At 43.9% G+C, this 27,848-nt stretch overlaps 1 protein-coding gene across 4 annotated transcripts; it reads left to right on the plus strand.

Moving 5' to 3' along the window:
• The first annotated feature begins 52 nt into the window (after positions 1–52).
• Positions 53–26,752, plus strand: urb2 (URB2 ribosome biogenesis homolog). 4 transcript variants are annotated; one of them, XM_083759843.1, is made up of 15 exons: positions 53–95; positions 1,440–1,578; positions 2,319–2,495; positions 3,373–4,496; positions 5,388–5,526; positions 5,948–6,302; positions 6,617–6,920; positions 7,202–9,126; positions 9,677–9,837; positions 10,207–10,317; positions 12,529–12,771; positions 15,376–15,482; positions 16,283–16,406; positions 17,182–18,133; positions 26,603–26,752. In XM_083759843.1, the coding sequence occupies exons 2-14, from the start codon at positions 1,453–1,455 to the stop codon at positions 17,377–17,379; spliced, it is 5,094 nt and encodes a 1,697-aa protein (XP_083615969.1). In that variant the 5' UTR covers positions 53–95; positions 1,440–1,452; the 3' UTR covers positions 17,380–18,133; positions 26,603–26,752. The 4 variants fall into 4 exon arrangements, with proteins under 4 accessions (XP_083615969.1, XP_083615968.1, XP_083615971.1 ...); XM_083759842.1 differs by lacking the exon at positions 53–95 and adding an exon at positions 537–609; XM_083759845.1 differs by lacking the exon at positions 53–95 and adding an exon at positions 537–609 and having other exon boundaries at positions 15,376–15,472; positions 16,279–16,406.
• The last annotated feature ends 1,096 nt before the right edge of the window (positions 26,753–27,848 follow it).

Consider the following 27,848-nt stretch of genomic DNA (forward strand, 5'->3'; position numbering starts at 1 on the left):
CAATGTCCCCCGAGCAGGCCACCACTCCCTCCTAGGCAGAAAACCACACCCACCCAGACCAGTTGGACAGAGAGAAGAAAGTCGTGAAGAAAGAGGTGACCGTTCGTGTGTCGTGATCGTGAATGGTGTTTACATGAGTAGTCCTCTGTCTGTCTGTCTGTGGGTGAAATCAATGGCCGATCATAGGAGCGCTAGCCAAACTTTTCCCAGCAGACATGCTCAACAGATCGCCGATCCTTAAATATGGTGCCAAGAGACAGCGCTGCAGTTTGTTAGTTTATATCACTTTTATTTGCTTAAAAAAAACTATTTTTTAAATATATTTAATTTTAAGTTATTAAATTACTTTTTTGTATTTATCTCTGTGAAGTACGTACCGGTATGTAAAACACTATACTATTTTAAAGAGCAGATGGGCTATTTATACATGCATTTTAATATCATTTATACATACATACATTTTGAACATTTATATCAGCTCTGGTCATATCTCTTATCGACCAGAGCTAATCAGCACTCGATTCCTTGCGTCTGCCCAAGAGGAGGTCAAAGTTGAAAGTGTGTCTTCATCTCACTGACAACAGTACGACACGTGCAGAGTGAAAACTTGTAAGTAATATTACATCAATTAAATTGTGTAGATGATTATTTCACACACACAAGAAGCGTTTTCAACTCATCTGTAGAACGGTCATGAACAGGCTCGTGGTTCCTTCAACACCACATGAGTTAGCCTGCTAGGCTAACTGTACCAGCATGTTGTTGGATTGGTCGGTAATGGTTTGTTTATGTACAACAGTAGTTCTCAAACTTTTCATGTAAAGGACCCTGGACCCCCAAATTGTATTTGGAACTGGAAATGTTTTGTGCCAGAGTCGAGACCCCCAGAAGAGAAGATTTATGTTTTTAAGAAATTACAAATCATTCAAGATTTTAGATCTGCTATTTTTGAATAGCCATAGCCAACATATAAATGGATAAAGTGGTTAATAAATGATTAACTACTATCTGGGGACCCCCTGGAAAAATTGGAACTGGGACTTATAGCTGATAAATGGGTACTCTCCCCTGATTGGCTGAAGATTTGACACCTATCTGAAAATGTATTTTCTGTTTTTGGGCTGCTGGGGAGACAGGGAGGGAGACTCCTGTTAACTTAACTATAGCTATTATTAGCTGCAATTCATTTAAAAAAATGTATTATTACTAGTACTAACATAATTGTTCATTAACCTTTTTACAAAACCAAAAACACATCATGTAGGCCCCATTTACACTGGCATCCTAATCTAGCCTGAATCAGATCTGTGCCACATCCAGATTGAAATCCGATTTGTTATATGAGTCAAAATGCAGACGGGTCCGATTTTTACAAATGTGACTTGAGTCACATTCAGAGGTGGTTTCAAATCTCCCTCTCTCTCCCCCCTCTCTCTCAGCCCAGCAGCAGTCATGGCTGCCATCTACTCCGGCATCCACCTGAAGCTGAAGAGTCCTCGCACTCCGTGGGAGGACAAGCTGAAACTGGCACGTTTTGCCTGGATCTCCTCCCAGTGCCTCCTGCCCAACAAAGAACAGGTATCGTCCAGAATCTAAAAAAGAAGAAGAAAAATAATCAATCTTTATTGCCACACTGATGGCTAATTGGACAACATACCAAGTAGATTTCTTATATGCAAGTTTCAAAGCCTATAAAATAAGTAAATCTAACAAGGCCCGTGCCTTGTAAGGGGCCTTGTCTACATAAAGCACAGGGTGGATGATGGAGAATCACGATTTGCTTCAAGATAGTGTTTTGCCATAGCATCTTAAACATTGCCTGTTGTGTGTACGGTATTACAGTTTTGTGTTCAGAGATGCTCCATTTTTGACACAGGTTTAATGTTTGTCGTTAAATGTTTGTTTTATATTGAGATGACCGTTTAGGGCAGGGGTCTTCAATAGTGGCTTCAGGACCCCTAGGTTTTTTTTTGTTGCTTGGTGTAGTAGTAGTAGTAGTAGTAGTAGAGGCATAAAAGTAGTGAAATGTCACGTTTACTAAGTATTGATGGTTTAAGTGGTTAAATCTGGTGAAAATGCACATGAACGTGAATCCAACATCCACTGATAGTGCTGTCAAACAAGTCTTATCAAACGATCTATGAAATTGATAAACGGTTAATCTGCAACACCATTTTATACTGTATGTAGTGGGGGTCCCATCTCTCTCACAGCTAAAGGTTCCTGGGCCTGAAAAACATTGATGAACACCCCTGTTTTAGGTTGACGCGTCTACCGTATTGTGAGCCTTTCCTTCTTGCTGTGGTCCTCCTCTATAGGTTCTGTTGGATTGGGTCAGCCACGCTCTGAGTGGCTTCTACAGCCAGAAGGTGGCGTTCTCTCCCAGTGTTCTGGAGGGACTGTGGCTTTACCTGGACAGCCTGCTCCACAGTAGGAAGCTGCACGGCCTCCTGAGCAAGGGCAAGAGCATCAACCTCAGGATCAATGTGGCTCAGGTCGGTACAGGGCTCAATGTTAGAGGCCACATCTCGACCACCAACATTTATTTTATTTCATTGTTTGAATATTGTAAACGGCACGTGGTGGTACTAAAAGCATAGGCTAAAAGAGTTACACAAAATAAGTTGTTTCCATTGTGGTATTCAATTCATCAACATGGCATACAAAATGTACACTGATACCTGTCATCAACAAACTATTGACTATTTATTATGTAAAATAATAAAAGCGAGAAAGGGAAAGTGGCGGCAGTGACTGACACCTTTCTATGGGAATTTACGTTTACCTCCCCTTGTGGTCTCCTGACAATTTTGAAAGAAACAGCGATTCACATCCTTGGATGGTGTCAGGGCATTCCACATTTCGGTGGCAGAAGAGAAGAATTACCCATGAATTTACCCATGTTTGTCGTTTTTATGTAGGTAGATGTTAAGTATGTTACTTCTTTTGAAATATTTTGACAATTATGACATGCTGAAAATATTGATGCCGGGTTGAAAATCAGGGACAGGAAACATCCGCTGCACACAAAGTGATCGCCTTTGTCGTGTGAAAACTTTACTTTTGAACTGTTACTTTTTAGGATTCAAATCCAAAAACGGCAAAAGTGGCAGATCTACAAGCTGGCATCTCATCACATGTTTCGTGCCGTGTTTCAAGCTTATAGATCTGCTACTTTTGATGCTTTTGTGTCATTGTAGTACGATCAAGTAGGGTGTTAATTTATGATAAAACACTAAATGTTGGATATAAGAGGTTTCTGCCCGACAGAAACGATATAATATTGGCCAAAAAGATATATCCATTTTGTTGAACTCGTCGGTTGTGGCTCTGTGATGCACTTTCCTTACTGACACATTTTCTTTCCGTTAGATGGTCCTGGACCGCCTCCAGGAGTGTGTGTGCGTGGGCGCCAGCCCCTCCGTCAGTCTGTCGGTTCTGTTGAGCGTGAGTCAGGGCGTGCTCTCCGTCCCGTCGTTCGCCACCGTCTTCACCACCAAGTACGAGCTCATGGCCGACCTGTTGGCTAAACTCTGCTCTGTGGCCTGTGGCAAACTGCAACAGCCTCTTCCCGTTCCCACGCAGCAGCCTCAACCAATCACACTTTCGCCTGTCGGACCCGAAGAGGAAGTACCGATGGCTATGTCTTTAGAGGAACAACCTATGAGCGATGATCCCGATAGTGCTCAGTCGCAGCCGATCGCACAGCAGCCAGAGAGGTCGCAGGAATCGGAAGGTGTTCGGTCGGGTCAGCTGTTTGAAGTGCTGCTTCAGGTATTGTCGAGTTATTTATCGGTACAACGGCAACAATCGAACCCTAACAGGGTCTTCACCGTGGTGACCAACCAGCTGATCCAGCCCATACTGCTCCTCAGACACCTGCTGACCTGCGGGGAACAACACACACACCTCCGCCCGCAGCTGAGCAGAGACCTCCGAGTTAAGATGGACTCCATCCTCCAATCGGCTCTCTTCCCCCCTGAACACCTGACCTCCTACACGGAAGAGCTTCTCCCGACCAACAAGGAGGATTGTGGGAAGCGCGGTCCCGGTGGTGGCGGTGGGGGGGTGAAGCAGGGCAGCCTGAGGCCCGTCGGTGTCATACTTGGCAAAGTGAGCGCCGGGGGCTACTGCCCGCCCGCCTCGCACTACGCTGTGAAGTCCAGCTCCCTGCCGCTGTTCTTCAGGTTCTGTCTGGAAAACTACGGCAAGGCCAGAGGCGGACGAGACGAGGAAGAACAGAGGATGCTGTGTTTCTATTTTCTCACCAGGCTGATCCCTGCCTTGGGCTCTGGGCTGGCCAGACCTCTGTCCTCTCTGTCTGGCCAGGCCCCAGAGAGCTGGAGCCTGGCCCTGCTGGTGTTGGAGTCCCTGCTCAGCCAGACGCTGTCGGCTGATGTTTACAACGTGGCGGCGGACAGGATCAGACACGCAGGGGCCCAGCTTAGCTTCTACAGAACGCTGGTCCAGCAGCTCCTCTACCAGGCTCAGCCAAGGTAACACTTTTCACATTTTTTCCATACTCACAATTATTTACACATAAAAACGAGAGTGCATTTGGAGATGATGGCCACTGAGTGGCAGGTGACTGACAGTGAAGCTTTTAAACCACATTAACCCTATAAGGATATAAATCTGTGCACAATTAGAAAACTTTGTTTTCTTTTTGTTTTGTTTGCACATTATCCTTTCTATCAATATGTTGGATTCATGTTCATGTGTATTTTCAGACCTTTAACCACTTGAATGCTCAATACTTAGTAAACATGACAGAGTTAATGTACACCAAAAGTCTCTTCCAAAAATAGCTGATCTACAAACTCACAGCACCTTGCAGCACAGCATTTGCTATTTTTGGCTAAAGTTTCATGTAAGAAAAAAATAAAAGAGTTCCTATCACACAAAGATTTGGCGGCCCCTCTGAGGAGTTCCACCCCCTAGGGGTCCTGGACCCCCTGTTGACCCCTGACCAAAACAATATAACGTAGAGATCAATAATGAGGCAGAGTAGAACCTTTTGGCAGCTGCATTCAGTGTACTAAGGAGATGGGTAGACGCCTGTTACTGAATAAACACTGCTATTTGCAGCAAAGAGATTTGGTAGGCAAAAACGAAGAGTATTTGAGCCCTGCAGCATGTATTCCAAATACACAGCCATAAATAGGTCCAATCCGCACATGGCTAGCAGACTGACCTCGTCACATTCATTTGAAAGTTCTGGCAGAAAAGGTGTATTTAGTAAAATATCTCCACTTTTCCACGAGCTGCACACGGATGACATTCTCCGGTGAGTGGCCTGGAATGAGTGCAGGACTGAACATATCAAAACTTTGTTTATATATTAGGAAGCAGTGAAACTAAACTCTCTCACTCATCTTGTCCTCCAGCACTCCAGCCTGGTACCGTTGTTTGAACGTCCTACTGGGTCTGAACCATCTGATCCTGGAGCCGGACCTGGACCAGCTGTTCTCTTCTGCCTGGGTGGACTCAGAGTGCATGGAACCCCGCGTCCAAAGAGCCAGACAGGTCCAGAACCAAGCCCGTTTAACCTACCACATTTTCATATTGTCGCTGTTGTGTGGAAACCTTGTACAAAACTTTGAAATTTGAAAAAGAAGTGTTCCAATGGGTCCAATCAATGTAGTTATTATTTAGTCACACAAGTTTGTTAATACTTTTCATTGGTTAAATATTTATAATATACACAGACAACATTCATTAAATTTTTTATTTCATTTAATGTTTTAAAACAAAAATAGGGGATCTACTCATCATCTACAAGCTGATCTAAAAGCTTAACTTGTTAACTTTTGTTAAAGTTTGTGTGCCAATGTACGTTGAGTTAGGGCATTACATTGACAAAAAGAAAAATGTTTAATTTAATTAATTTTGCCCGACGATGATCTACGTGAAAGAAAATCCCTTCAATAATTTCCCTCCTTCACAGCTCTTGTTGTCGGCTCTCCTCCACACCTACACCAAGCTCCGCCAGCTCCCTCACCTCTTCTCCCAACTCCTCCCGGTCATCTGCCAGCCGGCCGCGGGCCCAGGCCGCATCCGGCCCCCGCTCCTGTCCGAGGGGGTCTGCAACTCCCTGAGTGACTGCCTCCTCGACACGCCTCCCTCCCAGAGCTTGGAGATCTGCTCCCTGGTGCTGGGGAGCATCAGGAGGTACGTTCTGCCCCATCTGGAAAAGGAGCAAGTGGAGGAGGAGGAGACGGTGAAGAACACAGAAGAGGAAGGAAGAGACGAAGAGTCAGGGGAAGGCGGAGTGATGGAGACAGAGAGTCGAGGGCTGAGCGGTAGGCCTGTCACAATTATTAAATAATCGCCTAATTTGCAATTATTTGAGATAATCACAATTATTTTGTGTAATCGTTGACATAAAAAAATTGTAGAAATATGTTGTAAGCTTGTAGATCAGCTTATTTTGGGATATTTAAATAATTTGTCATATCTGCCTTGTGCGATTTTCTTTTTTTATTACGAAGCCTAAAAACAAAACTGGAATGAAACTTTTATTCATATGGTTCAATGCCAAAAACACAATTCAATCGTTAATTGCTATTATTTGTGTGACAATTAACCGTCAACTTTAATTTTGTAATGGTGACAGCCATAGTGGACGGCGAAAAAGGAGACGCCTCGCTGAAGCTCCTCTCTCTGAGCCAGCTCCTCCACGCTGTGCTGTTCAGCGTGAAGACTCTGGACAACACCTCTCCTCTCCCGCTGGTCCAGCAGACACGCAGCATGATGGAGGACATGGCACAGGCTGTGACGGCCTTACTGCAGCTGGTGTCGTCATCCCACGAGGAGAAGACCTCCACCACAGGCCTGGGAACGGAACGCGAGTGCAACATCATGGACGAAAAGGAGGTTTCAAATTCATCATCCCCAGACCCAGAATCATCGCACTGGAGGTAGCCAATTATTTTGCATGATCGTCATAATCGCCTAAGTAGAATGTTTTTCATATTTTTAAGTATTACTTATACAGTATTTCAGTCATTTATTTTTTATATTTACGTTATTTGTCATATCTACACTTGTGCAACTTCAAAGCCTAAATGCCAAACAGAAATGGAATCTTTATTCATATATTCAATGAGCAAAACAGAATAAAATCATTACCGTAATCAATTATTATTATTATTATTGTGTGACAATTAATGGTCATGTAAAACATTCTTAATCGTGACAGCTCTAACTGGAGGCAGACAATGCTGGAAGCGGCTCTCCTTCTCAGATACAGCTGGGTGGAGATGACCGCACTGTTCCAAATCCACTGCAGCAAATACACAGACACCGAGGCACGGGTAACGGGCGGTCCGAGCCCAAGTTTGAGCCCAACCCCGGCAGCCAGTGCTTCAGTCCTGGCCCACATGGAGGCTCTGCTCTCTGGGGAGATACTGATAAACGGTCCCCAGGGCTTCCCCACCACCCATCCCTCCTCCTCTAGCCACATGAGCCGCTACCTCTTCAAACTCCTAGCCTTGCAGCAGCTGAAGAAGGCGTTGTTGGACGGTCCTCTGCTGAACGAACCAGGCACTGCGCCGACCCTACATAGGGTGGCGCGGTTCCTTGTAGCCAGACAAGAGCTCGAGGAGGCTGGGTTACATGGGAAGCAGACTTGGAACGGACATATGGGAAGTGTGAATTCCAGCTCCTATCACGTTTCTCACTGGTATCTGGCCACATCCAATTTGCCTTTGATCGCTCCATACCTGAACGAGGAGAGCATGGATTGTGTAGCGGACGTTCTTCTCAGCTCGCTGCTCAGCGGACAGACAGACAGCGGGAAGGCTAACAGGGGGGCACCCGTCTCCCTGCCCATTGCTTTGTCTGTCTCGCTCATATCCTCACAGTTCTTCCAAAGCCCTGTTCCGGTCGAGTTGCCTTCACTGCACTCTGCCATTGTCAAGCGCCTCCTGCAAAGGGTCTTCGGAGTTCTCATGGCGTCGGGCATACCCCAGGTTTGCCCGACGATTCTTGAGTATCACAAAGTAGGTTTTTGTCCGGGGAAAGACGACAACGTGAAGCTAGAGACTTTAATTGAGGAGGTGACGAGGTCCTCTCAGATGGGGGTGCGTGTGGCCTTAAGTGATGCACAGACAGAGGTGCTGTTGAACTTACTCCACGTCGCTTCACAGCTAAACCCGGATGGGATGAACGCCCAGGACTTCTCCAGCCTCTTCCTACTCCTGTTCCTCACCCTCATATTCACCTCCTCGCAGCCAGAATGCGAGGCTGGTACCCCTGGTAACAACACAGGAGATGACACTCCGATCCTGGGCAAGCTGCTGAGACTTCTGACCTCTCTTCTAGAGGGCAGAAACTCCCAGAACGTCCTAAAAATGATCCACGGCAGCAGTCTGCTACAAGTCGCTGTGTCCTCCCTCCTCTCCTGTAGCTACAGAGGAAGACTACGGTCCGGCGTTTCGGATTGGTTGGCTTTCCTAAAGGAGACTCAGGGTTTCGTCCGGTCACTGGTCCAGCTGATCATACACAGAAACAGCAGTGTTCGGCTCAACCTGGAGAAGTTTACCTCCTACCTCACCAGTCAGGAAATGTCAGGCAGGCAACTGGCAGCCATTACAGGACAAACAACAGCCGCAGACCGTCTAGTGGGGGTGCAGCTTCTCCTGGCCTCGCTGACCTCTCTCTCCCAGGCGATGGCCTCCAACCTGGGGAAGAGTCCACCGCTGGACCAGACGTTGATCCAGCTTCTTATCAGTACCACGGCCGCGCTGGGACGAACCGTAGCGGCCGTCCTAAAGACTCAGGCCGTCAATAACCCGGCCGGCGCCCTGGGCCAAGCGTTTCTAGTCGACGTGGTGAGAGTCATGCTGCGCTGCGAGCTGTCCTACCTGAGCGACCAGGAGGATCCCGGTCATATGACCCTGTACCGCCAGTTCAACCAGCAGCTCCTGAGAGAGATCAACTCCGGTGGCGCAAGCAGGCCCGTCGACTTCCTGGTGTCTTCTCTGCGCTTCATGTCCGTCTTCTACCGTGCGGTCCGGAGGGGGAGAGAGAGGGAGAACCGAGCTGAAGAAGACGGGACGAGAGGAGAGGAGATGGACCAGCTGTACGTTAACATACTGGTGAACGTCTACAAGCTGCTGGCAGGTATGTAAATGTATCCCTTGCTGTTATTTCCGCTCCAGACTGCATCAGAAAACCGACTACCCAGGCTAAGGGGTCCAACTCCTTGAGTCCCTGGCACAAAATATTTTTTGATATTCTTGATTTGCGGCATCCCCACCCCCCTTACTCCCATACCTAGCCAGAAAAATGCGAAGGTGTTCCGGGCCTCTGTGTAACTTTAGTTGTGCCATTTGCCTTATTCCGCATTTTTCTTTGCATTTTTTTGCAAGGAGAAATGCGAAGGAAAATGTGAAGAAAAATGCAGAATAAGGCAAATGGCACAACTAAAGTTACACAGAAGCCCGGAACAGCTTGAACGATAACCGGTATAAATGGGTTAAAAAAATAAACACACTCACACACAAGCTCCCACACATTGTGACAGTGTTGTGTGTTTCAGCTCTCTGGCTGTCATTCAGTGTTGTTTTTCAGCTCTCTGGCTGTCATTCAGTGGTGTGTGCGTGTGCGTGTGCGTGTGCGTGCGCGTGCGTGTGCGCGTGCACGCTCGCTCATTCGTTCGTTTGTTTTTCAGCTCCCTGGCTGTCATTCAGTGATGTATGTGAACTGGAGCCAGCTGTGGAGGAGCTGCTGCACCCCCTGCTGGAGAAGAGCAGCACAGAACAGTTCAACCAGCTGCTGCTGCTGATCAGAGACGGACTGGATGCCAGAAAACTGAGGGCTGGAAACCACACGGTCAAATATCATTATTATTATTATCATCATATGAAATTATTGTTTTTATTGAAGCTTGTACACTTTAGGGATGAAATGTCAGAACAGCTTAAATGCTTCTTGCACTCAGATGCCGTCTTTCCATATATTGTCAAGCTAATTTCTTGCGAACTTCAGAAGTCACTTAGTAAATTAATACATTTTGGCAGTTTTAGAATTGCCAATCTGCTGAGCTTGTAGATTCTCTCTTAGACAAATATTGACAAATGTTGATGTTGATAAAAGTAGGTGTCTAATTTGGGGGTCCGCTCGATCAATACGATCTACTGTCTGTCTGTCTGTCTGTTTATATTGCTGGACTGATTGTGTGTGTGTGTGTGTGCCTTGCAGGAGGTGTTGTCTGCAGTAACCATGGTGAAGCTGATGTCATGCTGTCATCTACCTGAGGCTTGCTCTAAAGCACTGTGGCTCATCGCACCGCAGATCATCTCTGCTATGGTGGTGAGAATGCGCACATACACGCACACACACATGCACACACACACTTGTGTGTCACGTGTATAACTGCTTAACCCATTAAAACTGGGAAAGCATCTGTCATTTTAGATTTTAACCACTTTAACGATTATTTTTATACTTTGGCCATTCAAACATTGCAGATCTACATAGCATGTCACTTTGTGCAGCGCTATGAGTTTGTACTATTTACTATAGTATGTGCTATTTTTTTAAGTGAACATTTTTAATTAAAATCTTTGCTTCTGCGGGTCCCGGGAACAACATATTTGGAAATGGGGCCCCACAGCCAAATACATCAATCATTTTGTTTGATTTATAAACGTAGATAATAACTAGAACTGCACTCTGTCGAGTGCATACTTGCTTGTTGCACACTAGTAGGCCATAAATGGCCAACTAGTGCGCAAGCAGAGCGCGCAAGTCCTTTCGACCGCTGTAAACTGTCAAATCTCAGTATCTCTGTGAAGGAACGTTTGAAATGATTAATGTTTAGATGTAACTATTTGCTACCTACTTTATACATATAAACATCTAGTATTATTAAGTATGATTCAAGTTTCTATCTATATAAGAAATACTGTTTTATCGTTGTAGATATATTCTGGATCCCTTTTTAGTTTTTCTAGTCATACACATACACACCACGTACTCTGGTCCCAGCAGATCAGGCACAATTTGCTATTTAATTTTTTACTGATTATGTATATAGTATACGTATGACTAGCTCTAAATGATGACGTAAGAAATATATATAGTATATATATAGTATATAGGCATATACTATATATGTATACATATATACTCTATACTCTATAAAGTGTGTAGTTGTAAGTTGATTAGCGGTATTCTGTGGTTACTTTGCGCCAAAAACCGTGACAGCTGTTCCGCCATTTGAGGCTTACGCAGAAAAACATCAAATCTGTGCCTGTTTTGCTGGACCAATGATGACGAAATGACCATATTTCTTACGTCATCATTTAGAGCTAGTCATACACATACACACCACGTACTCTGGTCCCAGCAGATCAGGCACAATTTGCTATTTTATTTTTTACTGATTATGTATATAGTATACGTATGACTAGCTCTAAATGATGACGTAAGAAATATATATAGTATATATATAGTATATAGGCATATACTATATATTAGAGCTGGGACTCGATTAAAAAAAATTATCTAATTAATCAGAGGCTTTGCGATTAATTAATCTAGATTAATCGCATTTTAATCGCATATCATTATTTGACCCGAGAACAGTGAGAAAGCAATTTTTTCAAATGGATTTTGGTATACTAGTGAATCAATGAATAGTGAATACATAAGTTTAAGCAATAAAACATTGTTTTTGTAGTAATAGGGGTAATCATTCTTTATTGAATAATTGCACACAACTGTGCTGTAATCCACGCTACCATCGGATAGCCTTTTAAATCCTATTTCCAATCCACGGGGACAAGCAAAGTGATCTCAGCGGCTTCCCCCAGTCTGGTGAACTGTCTGCGGTTTCTGGTGGTGTTATTGTCTGAAGAGGACACGGACACTTGGTGCGCAGGTCCGTCTGAAAACTGTCCAGTGACAACGTTCCGCGGTGAAAAAAATAGTGCGATTAAAATGCGTTAATTTTTTTAATGCATTAATTTTTCTGTAGTTAATTAATCGTAATTAATCGCAATTAGTCCCGGCCCTACTATATGTATACATATATACTCTATACTCTATACTGTATAAAGTGTGTAGTTGTAAGTTGATTAGCGGTATTCTGTGGTTACTTTGCGCCAAAAACCGTGACAGCTGTTCCGCCATTTGAGGCTTACGCAGAAAAACATCAAATCTGTGCCTGTTTTGCTGGACCAATGATGACGAAATGACCATATTTCTTACGTCATCATTTAGAGCTAGTCATACACATACACACCACGTACTCTGGTCCCAGCAGATCAGGCACAAGTTGCTATTTTATTTTTTAGTGATTATATATATAGTATACGTATGACTAGCTCTAAATGATGACGTAAGAAATACGGTCATTTCGTCATCATTGGTCCAGCAATACAGGCACAGATTTGATGTTTTTCTGCGTAAGCCTCGAATGGCGGAACAGCTGTCACGACGAAGGAGACCGGGCGAACCGATTACTTGCGCGCTCTGCTTGCGCAAGTAATAATAATTAACGAGTTCATTTGTTTTCAGTTCCTGGTGCGAGCGTCCAGTCAGGATCACTCTCTCACCCTCCATCTCACGGTTCCCACGGTAACGGCGATGACAACGCTGCTGCGCCAGGGGGAGGGGCTCATCTCAAACCCTCAGCATGTGACCACGGCTCTCGGGGCTCTCCAGTTGGTTCCCCTGGACCACCTGACCCCATCTGTGTACCAATCAGCTTTCCTGTCCGTTCACGAAGGACTCTTCACTATTATCCAGTGTCATCATCAGGTATGGATGGATTGAGTTGTTTCGATACCAGTATCGGAAAAGCTGCCGATACTGCCTAAAATGCTGGTATCAGAGTCTATGCCATTCCGAATCTTCCGATACGTAATTTATCACAGGATGAGATTTCATTTACATGAACAGTCATATTTTGATTGCTTCAGTTGATGTTGCATGACTGTTTTACACTCTTACTCTACTATTTACCTTATTTTATTGACTTCTAACTGCACTTAAACCATTATCAATGAACTTTGTAATTATGCCTAGATCAGTTGTTCACTAAATGGTTTTGTAGGCCGCTTAGCTGAGAGAGATGAAGCAGGGACTGTAGGGGACCCCCCCCCCCCCCCCCCGTACTAGTAACTCTGAGGACCTCCTAGGGGTCCCGGACCCCCTGTTGAAGACTCATGGTTTAACAGTGAATAATTTGTTGTAGGGCTGTTCGATTTTCCCTAAAAATAGAATCCAGATTTTTTTGGGGGTAAAAGTAATGCAGTATGCCAGGACTTTCACTGTCTTCTCTTCGTCTCAAAATAGCTGTGCTACAAATCACTAGTAGCTAAGGTATTCAAAACACCTCTTCAAAAGATGAACCCATTAGTGTCTCCCGTCCATAGCATACAATTCTCACATTGTTCTGCCTGCATGAACCCGTATAGAGTACACACAAGGGGTTAAATGTTAGAATACAGTATACATGCGTGGCTAATTTATTATCCACTGAGGCGTTGTAATATAGCCACTTTTGACCTAGTTGGACTGGCACGTTGTGCGAGACTTTCCAGCCTGTCCTCCCTTTCTCCGTCCGTGGAAGGTTGAGAGAGGTGGCTAGCGGCTATCATCATCAAAACAACCATTCTTGCACTTGCGGATCGGGCCATTGCCCGGATTCCCAGCCTCGCCGTCTTCCTCCCCACTCGGGGAAAGACAAGCACTGGCAGGCTGTTGCTAAGAATTAAGTTGTTAAATCAACGAAACTTACCCCATCGAAGTGACAGGAAAACCACAGACAACGTACATATTATTGGCTAATCAATAACACGGGAGGCCATCTTAAATTACACGGAAGGATAAAAAATCACACCCGTGTGAACTGAGTGGTGCAACTCCCCCCCCCCCCCCCCTCCTCCTCTCTCTCTCTGTCTCTCTCTCTCTAGCAGGCAGCAGAGGCGCTGTTTCTGGCAAACAGCGCCCCTACAGGTACTCATATGATGCTCATAGTCACATGAACACATAGATGAACACATAGGTAGGTGAACACGGACAAAGCTGTTCCTTGGAGTGGTTGCACCACTCAAAAAGTTATTTATTCAAGAAATTAGGTTACAGAAATAGTGAGAAAATAGAAGGCAGTGAAAAAGTCCTCACTCCTAACGACCTAACTCCCTATTCTTGTTATCTGTAAAGTTGGAGATAAAGCTTAGAGGCACGCATGGCTGGATCTTCTGCCTGGACAAAGGCGTCTTCATACCTATATCACCTAGGTTCACATAGCGTCATGTTTAGAGCTATGACGCTTCTAGGCTCGCTCAAAGCAATGGGCACGAGCGAACATGTCCTCAAATGAAATAACCCCAGCGTGAACGTGTAAAGGGTTACTTCAGTTAATTTCTGGCCAAGGTCAACTTGTAATGGATGCATACATTGAAGAAGACAGAGGCAGATTAACCCATCGGCTGCCATGCAAAACACTGTTTCATGTGGGTTCACACTCACAACACATCATTTAAAACAGTATTACAGTAACACAGTAGGTGAAAGTCACACCAGCAATTATGTCCTTGTTACTGAGATGCTCGGGGGTGGAGATCTTAGGGGCCACATTGAGACGTCACTGGTTCGCCACTCACAACAAAAACTAAATGCAAACAAATGTGAATTTTCCTACGGAGACTAATGTCCTTTAAAAGCTCAGATGAGAAGCTCAGGAGGTCTGGTGGGGAGGAGACCACGAGAGAGGGGTGTGCTAGGGTTTATAGTTCATACTGTATAGCTCTTTTCAACTTGTGAAAGCTGATATGCTTTGATTGTGAAGGCAAACGTTCAAGGTCTCACATCCTGCATATTTCCACATGCCGAAAATAGACGATCTACAAACCACAACGTGTCGCAGACGCGGAGCGTTGTGAACTTGCAGATCAGCTATTTTCACCATGCGACACGAATCACGACAAAGCATAAGTCAGGGTTCACTTTGTTTTTGGCTGAGCCGAGGCGATGGCTTCTCGACGGAAGATGAACAGTTAATCTAACGGACAGTAGGTCAGGACACATGGTATTGATAAGCTACTGTATGAGCTTTTTTGGTGGCACGTTATGATCAAACAACAATGTTCTTTGTCTGCGTGGATCAGTGCGAGTGAGCACACACACATCTTAGAGTTGGGAGCTGCATGCACCAGAGAAATGCATGACAGAGAAAGATTACATTAATTTCGGTGTGTTTGACTCAGGTTTATTATGCTTTAGCATGACCGGGCTGGACTTTTGGCCCCGTGCAGTGCTTTTCTTTTAGTAATTACTCTGATTTTTCTTCCAAGCCAAAACATCTGATTTAAATTAGATTATTCGCCAAACCCTAATTAGTTGTGTCTGTTTGCAAAGGTGATACCAAAGGCTGCTCCATCGTTTTTGAACGTATTCCATCGCTTGGTGGCTTCTGTAATGCATGAAGGTCGTCAAAGAGGAGACAGTGACACAGGTACGCACACGTCTCTCTCTCACACACACACACACACACACACACACACACTAGACATACTGTACAATTTTGGAAGTGGTTAAAAGAATACTCCACTGTTGTCATCTTTATTGGTATGATTAATGATCAATGGTTGTGGTAATTCAGTCAAAGCTCTCTGTGTTGTAGAGCAGGGTTGTAGTAGTGCTCTCTTCATGTGCCACAACGGCATCCCACCCACCAGTCTTTTGAGCAGGAGTGGGGGTCTGGGGGAGGTCCATGGCTTTCAGATTAACCTGTTTACCGCCAAAAGCGCCATCTTGTGGTGGCTCAGGGCGCCATACAGTCATTTAATAGGCTTTTTCTGAAAGCCTTTTCACTCGGAAACCGAGAATCAGGAAGTGAATTTTCACTATGTTATGTATGTTATGTTATGTATGTTATGTAATTCACCCAAAACATACAATTTGTAACTGAGGATCATATCGTTTAGAGAAATTTTGACCCAAAAAGAAGAATCGGAATTCGGAGATATTATGATTCTAAAACTGCGTCCCCATAGACGGCATAAGCCACTAAAGCCAGAGGAATTTTCATCTCGGCACAGAGGGCTTAAAGAATCAAGTCTTTGCAGGATCATAAAGCTAAGCACCATTGGACAAGAAGGGTTTCCTTTTCTCAGTCTGTATTCCGACTTTACTTTTGGTGATCTTTTTTGGTTGAAACAATGTGTTTTCTTAAAAAGTGAAAGCTCTATAGTAATCATCCTGTAGAATATCTTGTTAAATGTGAATGCAAATAAAGTGTGTCGGGGTGTGTGCGTCCAGACAGCGAGGTGTATGTCCAGTGTTCCAGACTAGTGGAGAGGATGTACTCTCACATAGCCGCTGCAGCCGACAGCTTCAGCACCCTGTCTGCCTTCATGGTGGCTCAGTTCGTCACCGAGCTACAGAAGGTACACACACAGACCTATCCATAACTAAAGAACCCATCACTACATACACACAGCGTTTGTTTACATCCGGTTCATGTCTCGGGACCCTTGGGCCTTTAAAATAAGGGACTGGTCTCTACTGAAAAACACTGGCAGTGGTGGAAGAATTAATTAATACCTGGCAGTTAATGTGTTACGTGTAAGTCATGCAGTCATACAGTAGCAATGCACATGATGATGCACATGTATGTGTGTCACACATATACAGTATATATATATATATATATATATATATGTGTCCTTTTTTTATTTTTCAAAGTGCTGACTCATGTTTTCTGTCTGACTGTTTAGTCACTGTTTTAGTTTTCCATCAGGTTTGATGAATTCTGACCTCAACTAAACTTTCCATCCAGTAATGCTGCTTCTATTCCAGTATTTAGTTAAGACACTTAAGTACAAATTCTCACCATTTAGAGGCTGTCGTTTTGGACACTTTGCTGCTGTGACCAATCACACACAAGGGTTCATTGTTCTGGTGTCTGTGGTAATGTTCGTCAAGTTATAAAGTCTCAGAGGTGGTGACAACTTTCTCTGCAATTGCGTCATTTTGTTCATATGGCCTTACCAAAGTTAGAATTTTCAAGAGAGAATTTAGCAGCCCATTGTCTCTCATGGACATTTATTTGAATCTACTACCGGTAGTTCAATGTCAATACCAAAGTGGTTCACCAGTTCATACTCTAATTATTAGGGCGTGCCATCACATCTTCCCCCACCATTCCGTCTCCTTCTGCAGGTAACTCTTCGACCCGAGGTGAAGTCCCATCTGACGGAGGGCGTCTATCTGATCCTGGATCTGTGTCGGGAGCAGGACGTCAAGTTCCTGTCGGCCGGTCTGCAGTCGGGCGTCAGAGAAGTGTTCAGCGAGCTGCACGGCAGCTACACACACTACCACAAAGCCCAGAGACAAGGAGAGGAGAAGTACACAGTCTGATACACTGGGAGCAGCCATGTATGTCTTTAAAATGTGGTCCATTTTTGCCACAGGCTGTGAAACATCCGAAGGCTAATAAATAGACGGGAAGGAAACGTGACGTCTGCACCAACTTTTGATGGTTGGAAGATTGACAGCACATCACCTCGAGTTGGAGTTCAGGCTATGGGATCTGTCATGGTTACAGCCCTGCAGACTATTGCATACTCTCCAATGTGATTAAATCACTGTCCAAAAAATGCAGTCACTTCTCAGCCAGGGATAACTTTCTTTAGACATAATATTTGTCATGTCGATATGTCACAATGTAAATGCATATATTTTTTGTATTTGGTCTTTATGTAAGGCATAATCAAATTTAAATTTGTGTGTGAACTCCAACATTGATTCCTCTGTGTTAACATACTGTATAGAAAAAGCAGAGAAACCTGTGGCACAGTGGCATGTGATTTATTCAAATCCTTTCTTGTTCATAGAAAGTCCTGCTTTAAAGACCTGCTGAAATGGCTCTATTGTGAGTGAGTGATGTATTTCCTAGGGATACGGGGGGCTCTCAGCTAATTACATAAACCAGAAGTTTTCCAACATCCAAACCGCTTTTGTCAATATTGTATGACAAAGTACAGACAAAACCATATGACGCTGCATGTATGTATTGGGGACAACATTTTCATTGGCTCATAAAAATCTTCAGGATATGCATTTTAATTGATTTTCATATAATTCAAAATGGCGGGTGATCTAGATGTCGGATGTAGCATATACTTCGTGATATGGGAATATGATTGGACCAGTACTGCTATCAGAAGTAGACGATTGGTAGAAAGGAGTTTGCATTGAAAAACATAAATAACCAAGAGACTGAAAATTAAGCTTAAGGATATTATTATTGAAAAAGACAAAAGAAAAACAAACAACAACAATGAATTCAGATATCAAACAATAACATAAATCAACCCAAAAGTATAAATCCAGTCATGGTGTGTCCAAAGTCAATGTTCAAAGTCATTCAAGTCAGGGGGAATGTGAGGCAGTTTTTAGAGTGTATGCAGTTATGGAGGGGAAGTGTGTGTGTGAGTGAAGCTGATATCCTACCGTCCAGGTAGGACAGAATCAGGGGATCGCTCTGGGACTAGCTCGCCATTGTGTTCAGGATCATCATTGGGTTGCATGAACTAAGGGAAAAAACCTGGCCTGAACACAAAAGAGGCCAAATTAAATATATTATCAAAATAATAATTAAAGTAGCTGATCTAACAACAAACAGCATAAACCAGCATTTACAAATGTTCATCTTCTCAATTCAAAATGAAAATAAACAAAACAAAACACTTCAAACATTTCAAACAAACAACATTTCAAACAAACTCACCAATTCAGTTCAAATGCAACAGCTCATCCAGCTCATCAGTTCAGTTCTTTCTCATCAGTTTCAGTATTTGGAGTCTAAAATCAATCATCAGTGTCAGTGTTAATATCATGTATTGTAAGGAAGAGTAAAATGGTAAAATGTTTGCAGAGAGATAGGGATACAGACCTGCCACAGCCAGTGATGTGCACCTCACTGACTGAGACAAAATGGCTGTGCTTTATACTAGGGTGTGGTGATTACTAGGGTGTGGTGATTGCTGATTGAAACTGGTGTTACTGAGTGAGTGAGTGAGTGAGTGAGTGATCGGTGTGATGAGCTGTGAACTGATGCAGATGGTACATGTGACCATACAAATGCATACAAACAGATACAAATACAGACATACAATTATAAACCTGGGTTACATCCTCCCCCCCTAAATCCATGCACGTCCCGTTGCATGTTACACGACATGGATTTGTGGGTTGGGGAAGGAACTAGGCACACCCCTATCACTCAATGCATCAGTGTATGCTGTAGACAAACTTTGAAATAAAGATTGAACAACATTTATCAAAGGGTTGCCCAACTGAGAATATTGAAACCTTTTAGGCGCTTGTCGGCTTCTATCTGAACGCCTAAGTGAACTCTCAGCGTCAGGTTGAGTTGTAATGACTGTAGGTTCAGTGGATTGGTCCATTTCAGGGTCCTCAGATATTTCTCCATCCGGTAAGTTTACATTTGGTAAGTTTCCATCCAGTAAGTTTCCGTCGGGTTCAATATTGATAGGTTGGTTTTCCTCCACGGTTTCAGGTAAGTGGGTCCTTCCAGTTATTTCAGGTAAGTGTTCTATTTCCACAGGTTCAGGTAAGTGTGTTTCAACAGGTTCCGGTAGATGTTCCATTCCAGTGGGTTCAGGTAAGTCCTCCATTTCAGTTGATTCAGGTGAGTCCTCCATTTCAGTTGATTCAGGTGAGTCCTCCATTTCATCAGATTCAGGTAAGTCCTCCATTGTACTGTGTTCAGAACATTGCTCCTCAACAGTTGTACGAGGCTCAGTCTGGCCTCCAGTATTAGAGTTGTGTTCCACAGTGGGCTTAACTGTTGGCTGAACATGGCTCGGTGAGACCCAATAATCTGAATCCTCCTCCAGTGGGAAGTCTGCGTCAACAGGTTCAGTTTCATTGTCGCCAGGGTGATGACGGGTTCGTGGCCTCCGGACAGAGACAGGCTGAGGGCATTCTTCCTCTGTTGTCAAGGGAAGAAACCCACAGGGAAGGAGAAGGTCTCTATGTAAGGTGCGTTTCGGCCCAGCTTTGTTCTCTGGCCTTACAGTGTATACTGGAAGATCCCCTGCACGACTGACCACAACATAGATATCTGCTTCCCATTTGTCCGCAAGTTTGTGCTTCCCACGAATGCGTACATGTCTGACTAGGACTCTGTCCCCTACCTCAAGTTCTGAGGTAGTTATCCGTTTGTCAAAACGAGCTTTGTTTCTTTCTGCCGTTTTGAGAGAGTTTCGAGAAGCTAGTTGGTAGCTCTCTTCCAATCGGGATTTGAGATTTTGCACATATTGGGAATGAGATTTCTGCTGATCTCCTCGCACAGGTAAGTTGAAAGCTAAATCAACTGGCAGTCGTGGTGAACGTCCAAACATAAGTTCATATGGAGTGAACCCGGTTACTTCATTGCGGGTGCAATTGTAAGCATGAACTAAGGGCTTCACATATTCTCGCCATTTTGATTTTTGCTTGTTTTCCAGGGTTCCCAACATGTTAAGCAATGTCCGGTTAAACCTTTCAACAGGGTTTCCCCGTGGATGGTACGGGGTTGTGTGACTTTTTTGGATGCCTGAAAATTCACACAATTCTTTGATTAGCTTTGATTCAAAGTCAGGTCCTTGGTCAGTGTGTAACCGTTCAGGTATGCCATAATAGACAATGAAGTTATCCCACAAGCATTTAGCTACTGTTTTAGCTTTTTGGTTGGGAGTGGGAATGGCAAGGGCAAACTTGGTGAAATGGTCAGTTAGTACAAGGATGTCCTTTGTATTGCTGGAATCTGGCTCAAGGCTAAGGAAATCCATGCACACCAATTCAAGAGGGCGTGTTGCTCTTATGTTCACCAAGGGTGCGGCTTTCTCAGGAAGAGCTTTTCTGCGTATACAGCGATCACATGTCTTGATTTTGTGCTCTACAGTTGCAGACATTCTGGGCCAATAGAACCTTGTACGGACAAGATCAACGGTTCGCTCTATGCCCATATGACCCATGTCATTGTGTAAGCTCTGCAAGACAGTTGCACGCAGCTCTTCTGGTAGAACAAGTTGATATGAAATTTGTTCGTTCTCTTGTCTCCTTCGGTACAGGATATCATTTTGCAACTCCAATCTATTCAATTCTCTGAGTAGAAGGGGAAGGTCAGGAAGCTCATTCCTTACAGCTGGAGGAACCTTTTCTCCTGTTTCCAGTTGGAAAATGATTTCACGAAGGCAGGGATCGGACCTCTGCTTCTCTTTAAGATCAAGGTGTGAGAGAGAAGGAATGACAGGTAAGCCGTGTTGATCCTCTTCAACATAACTGTCGGGAATTGCATCAGCGGAAATTGCCAAAGACTCCACAAGAGTAAGGTCATGGGGATCATTCAATGTTCTGACCAAGCTACTTTGACAGATGGCATTGACGACATCGGAGGAGACGTCTTCAAGGGAGCCATCAGCTAAGTGTTCTTGGGTAAACCGGCTAATGCGATCCTTCTCTTTCTCAGACTGGCCCTCATCCAGATACAGTTCATGTGGTCGCCTGGAGAGACCATCGGCATCAAGATTTTGTTTGCCAGCCCGGTACTGAAGCTTGAAAGAGAATGTAGACAAAGCAGCCAACCATCTGTAACTGGTTGCGTCTAACTTTGCAGAGGTAAGTATGTATGTAAGGGGATTACTGTCTGTGACTACAGTAAAATGACACCCATACAAGTAATCATGGAGCTTTTCAGTTACACTCCATTTGAGTGCAAGAAACTCTAATTTGTGAGCTGGATATCTGGATTCACTGCTTGACAGACCCCGACTGGCAAACGCAATAGCTCTCAGTTTCCCATCCTGCTCCTGATATAATGCGGCTCCAAGCCCAGTGGCACTAGCATCAGTGTGCAAGATGTAAGGCTTCTTGGGGTCTGCAAAACCAAGAACAGGGGCAGTGGTAAGTGTTTCTATGAGTCTCTCGAATGCGTCTTGACAGGTGGGTGTCCATCGATCTCCAAAAGGCTGGTGTGGATTGTGATAGTGATCACTGGTTCCCTTGCCCTTTGTAGTTTTGCGTGAGGGTGGATATCCTCGAGTGAGTTCATTGAGTGGCTTTACTATGTCAGCGTACCCCTTTATGAAGCGACGATAGTAGCCCGAGAACCCTAAGAAGGATCTCAACTCTTTCAGGGTTTTAGGAATTGGCCAGGATTTTAAGGCATTTACTTTTTCTGGGTCTGTTTCCACTCCATTTTCTGATACAATATGTCCCAAGTATCGAACTGAGGTCTGGAAGAATTTGCACTTCTCCGGGGACAGTTTTAACCCATATTCTTTCAAACGATTGAGTACTCTCATCAGTCGGATTTCGTGTTCTTCCAGAGTGTCAGAATAAATGATAAGGTCATCCAAGAATACAAGGACTTCCCTCAGATTTAGGTCTCCCATGCATTTTTCCATCAACCTTTGGAATGTGCTGGGTGCATTAGTCACTCCCTGTGGCATTCGGTTAAACTCCCAGAATCCCAGGGGTGTGACAAAGGCTGTTTTATCCTTGTCAACTTCATCCATTGCGATCTGGTAGTATCCAGATTTCAAATCAAGCACTGAAAACCATTTGGAGCCGGTTAGTGCTGAAAATGTCTCTTCAAGATTAGGTAGTGCATAGGCATCCTTCACTGTCTGAAGATTGAGCTTCCGGTAGTCTATGCACAACCGTACATCATTGTTTTTCTTCCGCACAACCACGATGGGTGAAGAAAATGGTGATTCAGACTCTCTGATAACACCGGCCTCCAGCAACTCGTTAAGATGTTGGCGTACTGCCTCGATATCTTGAGGATGAATAGGCCTGGCACGATGTTTAAAGGGAGTTTCATCATGGAGTTTAATGCGATGCTTCACCTTGTCTGTGCACCCAAAGTCTAAATCATGAAGAGCAAAGACCTCTGGCATTGCACTGAGCTTGTTGGTGATATGCTCTTTCCACTCTGCAGACAGTGGAGAATCAGCAAAGTTGATGTTCAGCTTCTCTGGGTCTGAGACTGGGGAAGTAGTCACATTGTGTTGTGAAAGGATGCAATGAAAAGCACCAAGTTCTGCAATGACACAGAGCGGGGGAATGGAAATGTCTTGATCAGTTTCATTTGTGACCATTACAGGAACTTTGTAAGGTGCATTTGAAGGAAGAGTGCTGAGACAACTCTTGACACATAGGCCACCAGGTAAGTATGACTGGGTGGGATGCTCTACAATCACCCAGCAATCTGCAGATGGACTATGGACCTTAGCGGAGCCTTCAAGAATGACACTGTGGCATGCAGGAATGACGGTAGGTGTCTTACTGAGCATTCTCACAACTCCAACACTTCCATCTTGGTTCTGTTGTTGCCGCCGTAACTCAAGTGTTTTGAGTACTACTCGGTAACCATACTGACTGGGTTGATGATGCGGTGTTTTGCCACCAAAGTATTGCTCATAGAGTATGTCAAGTGTATTGGTTCCTATGAGAACTGGAGATGGAGTTTGGCGTACCTCTGGAACAACAAGTGCAAGAGTTGGTACATCAATGTCTGTTCCCACAAAGTCTTTTGGGAATCGAACAACCATTTCTACATATCCCAAATATGGAACAGACTGTCCTGCTGCACCCTCAACCTCCAATAGATCACAGATAGGTTTGAGGGGTTGCTCAGCCAGGTTCTGCTTGTAAAAGGACAGTGGAACTGTGGTTACTTGAGAACCAGTATCCATAAGACAATTGAAATCAATACCAGCAATGTTGACTACTGCTGTGCATCTGGAACCAACTAATCCTTTTGGAAGCTTAGTGACTGAGTTCTTTGCACTTGACATGTTGAGTTTAGCACAACGTTTGCGGTTAGGCTTAGGACATTGAGCCGTTACAGTCCCCGTTTGTCCCACAACAGGAACTGTCTTTAGTTTAACTGGTCACCGGGGTGTTGTTTCTCCCATTTTTGACACTTGTTATTGAATTGCTTCCTTTTCTCCGCCACGAGTTCAGGGTTTGGGTCATTGTCACACTGTGGTTTGATGTGACCGTCCTCTCCACACCGGAAACAGTATCCGGGTTTTGGTCTGAGACTTGGTGATTTGGACTGTGAGTATTGTACAGGCCGTTTATGTTTACCAGTTGTATGTGATTTCTTGCTGGTACTAGCTGGCGTTTGAGAGAAGGAACCTTTAGCTTTCTGTTGGTTAGCTGTTAGCGCTGCTAACTGAGTTTGAATCTCTGCCATTTGCTTTGTGAGGGCTTTCAGTGTAGCACTCACTCCTTTCTCCTCCTCATCACTTTCATCCTTCTCACTATGGGCAACCTGCCAGTTAGATGCCACTTTCTGTTTCCCAGTACCCAGATGCCGTTTCATGCGCATAGATTTTGCTGCTTCACGATCTTCTTCTGTGCGCAAAAGCAAGAGTAGCTCAGCAAAGGATGGGGGATTTGCTTTCTTGTGTTTCAGTTGAAGCTCTGAAAGAAGAGAATTATCCCAGCATCCTCTACAGAATTGGTTCAGAAGGTGTTTATCTACTTCTGTGACAGGAATGCCACCTCGCTTGACAGTGAGATTCAACGCTACATGAAGACGTTGCAGGTAAGCAGATGGGTTCTCTGCAGCATCTTGAACAGTATCCATGAATTTGGCATACAGTTCGTCACCATCTTGCACTGTGCCAAAAGCAGAATCAAGCAGTTGCAGATAAACAACAGGCAAAGTGTCTGGACTCAAGTGCTTCACCATATCTGCAGCTGGAGGAAGAATGCTTTCAAGGATCTTTCTGGATCTCAGAAGATCAGACACAGCAGGATCCTTCATTAGTAAATCAACGCTGAAGCGCCAAGCATCATAGTCAACTTCATGAGAGGGCCTTGGTACCTTGCCGGAAAAGACTCTCAGTCGTTGAGAGGAGACATTGCGTGCATTGTCCTCAGTCTTAACAATATGCTCCACAACATACCGCTGGATTTCAGGGGGATTCAAATCAGGAGATATATTAGAGCTTGGTTGAGCTGTATACATTGAAGTGGGTTTGTAAGGTGTTTGGGGTGAGGTTTTCAGCTGCTCTGCTGGTTCCTCCGGTGACTTGCGACTAGCAATGGATTCACCAATTTGAGACATCATGTCCTTGAGGACTTCATTGTAGTCCTTTCCACTAGCTTGAGACAATGTTTTTAAATCATCCAAGTAGGATTGGGTCTTTGTACTTCCTACACCCTTTGTGTACAAATCAGACAGGTTTTGAATAATGAATGTATTTCCTTTGTCATCCGTAACATGAGAATATGGCAATAGCGGCTCTAGAGATACCATAGCAGATCCTGAGGCATATTCAACAACCAGATAGTGCTCAAATTGTGATTCAGTGTCATCGATTATTTCAGTCTTGTTAATTGTACCATATTGCTTCAGAAAATCCACAACCTCCTCATAATCCTCTGTCTCCACCAGTCCATTTACCAACACTGCATTTGGAATTTTGATATTGATACTTTCAAACACCTCCATCTTTAACCCTTAAACTTGAGTAAACCTTTATGAAAATCAAAAACCTTTCTCCTGGCTGGCTCGCCACAATTATGTAGCATATACTTCGTGATATGGGAATATGATTGGACCAGTACTGCTATCAGAAGTAGACGATTGGTAGAAAGGAGTTTGCATTGAAAAACATAAATAACCAAGAGACTGAAAATTAAGCTTAAGGATATTATTGTTGAAAAAGACAAAAGAAAAACAAACAACAACAATGAATTCAGATATCAAACAATAACATAAATCAACCCAAAAGTATAAATCCAGTCATGGTGTGTCCAAAGTCAATGTTCAAAGTCATTCAAGTCAGGGGGAATGTGAGGCAGTTTTTAGAGTGTATGCAGTTATGGAGGGGAAGTGTGTGTGTGAGTGAAGCTGATATCCTACCGTCCAGGTAGGACAGAATCAGGGGATCGCTCTGGGACTAGCTCGCCATTGTGTTCAGGATCATCATTGGGTTGCATGAACTAAGGGAAAAAACCTGGCCTGAACACAAAAGAGGCCAAATTAAATATATTATCAAAATAATAATTAAAGTAGCTGATCTAACAACAAACAGCATAAACCAGCATTTACAAATGTTCATCTTCTCAATTCAAAATGAAAATAAACAAAACAAAACACTTCAAACATTTCAAACAAACAACATTTCAAACAAACTCACCAATTCAGTTCAAATGCAACAGCTCATCCAGCTCATCAGTTCAGTTCTTTCTCATCAGTTTCAGTATTTGGAGTCTAAAATCAATCATCAGTGTCAGTGTTAATATCATGTATTGTAAGGAAGAGTAAAATGGTAAAATGTTTGCAGAGAGATAGGGATACAGACCTGCCACAGCCAGTGATGTGCACCTCACTGACTGAGACAAAATGGCTGTGCTTTATACTAGGGTGTGGTGATTACTAGGGTGTGGTGATTGCTGATTGAAACTGGTGTTACTGAGTGAGTGAGTGAGTGAGTGAGTGATCGGTGTGATGAGCTGTGAACTGATGCAGATGGTACATGTGACCATACAAATGCATACAAACAGATACAAATACAGACATACAATTATAAACCTGGGTTACACGGAGGTCAAAAGTAAGAGCACTATACTTGTTCCGCATGAGGAGACGCATATGTGTATCGAAATTTCATTGCCAACGGTCAAACGGTTCATGAGCTAAGCGTGGTCAAAGTTTGCATTTTCAATTGAGTGCTATAGCACCACCCTTTGGCCAATGGTTGTGGGCTTTGCATTCTCACCGTTTGGCATGGCCCTCTACCATGTTGCCAAGTTTCGCGAAAAACCGACCAGTTCAGCCAGAACTGCTATTTTTGGCGGAAGGAGAAGAAAGAAAGAGACAATTACAAAGGACCAAGTCCTTTCAGGACTGCTTGGTCTTTTAAATAATAATAATGAATGTTTCAAAGGTTGATTATATTGCCTCTGTCTGTCGAGTGGAAATAAAAATCCCTGTACTTTTCAGGATTCAAATTCAAAATAAAACTAAAAAGTAGCAGATCTCGTTGCTTCGCTCCACGTTTCGACCTTGTTGATCTACTACTCTTGCTGCTTTTGTGTGACACTGTAGTATGATCAATTAGGGCGTTAATTTATGAAAGTTAGTATATGGAGGGGTTTCTGCCCAACAGCCACAAGGAATTTGAACACTAGAGGGAGGCAATTACCATCCCCTCCACCTGAGTCCCAAATGACACTGTATGGGTGGCGGTGCCATGTTGCTAGAGTACCAGTGACCAAATTTAAACACCATGCTTGCTACAAATACTTGAACAACCACTGACCTATCTTTGTAGAAATAGGTCACACCCTGTAAACTCTGAGATAACTAGTTCCAAAAGTAGACAATTTAGAGTCCTTATCACACAACAGACACAAGCTGATAAAAAACATACGTATAGACCTACTCACGAGTCACTATACTCACTGCAAGAATGAACTCTGGAACTTTGGTGAAAAATTATGAATGCTACTATAATATGGCTATGAACTGTGTTCACATTTAATTGAAATGTCATTATCTTATTCCCCCCCCCCCTCCCTTGGCTGCCACATGGCTGACTTAATCGTACGATCGAGAGGCATGCAGGGATGTCACAAAGAAAGATGTATACATTTGCAAACATTTGATTTCTGCATAAGGACGTTTGAGCTACTATGTACAGTGCATTTTCCTCACCCCCTCTTTCCAATCCTTTCCAATTGTCAAATCTGGTCCCCTTATGGATTATGTTTACAGTGGAAATGGACAGAAACTCTTGTCACACCGTTTACAGTGGTTACGTTTTTTGCCCTGTGTGGAGCCGACGCTGGTG

Source organism: Protomyctophum parallelum (assembly GCF_964188405.1).
Source record: "Protomyctophum parallelum genome assembly, chromosome: 2".
Classification (NCBI taxonomy): domain Eukaryota; kingdom Metazoa; phylum Chordata; class Actinopteri; order Myctophiformes; family Myctophidae; genus Protomyctophum; species Protomyctophum parallelum.

What these genes read in the sequence shown, in the direction of transcription:
- urb2 (XM_083759843.1), top strand. Translation starts at nt 1,453, where the DNA reads ATGGCTGCCATCTACTCCGGCATCCACCTGAAGCTGAAGAGTCCTCGC. An exon ending in CCAGAATCATCGCACTGGAG is followed by an intron (nt 6,921 to 7,201) that starts GTAGCCAATTAT and finishes TAATCGTGACAG; the next exon opens with CTCTAACTGGAGGCAGACAA. An exon ending in AGTGACACAGGTACGCACAC is followed by an intron (nt 15,483 to 16,282) that starts GTCTCTCTCTCA and finishes GCGTCCAGACAG; the next exon opens with CGAGGTGTATGTCCAGTGTT.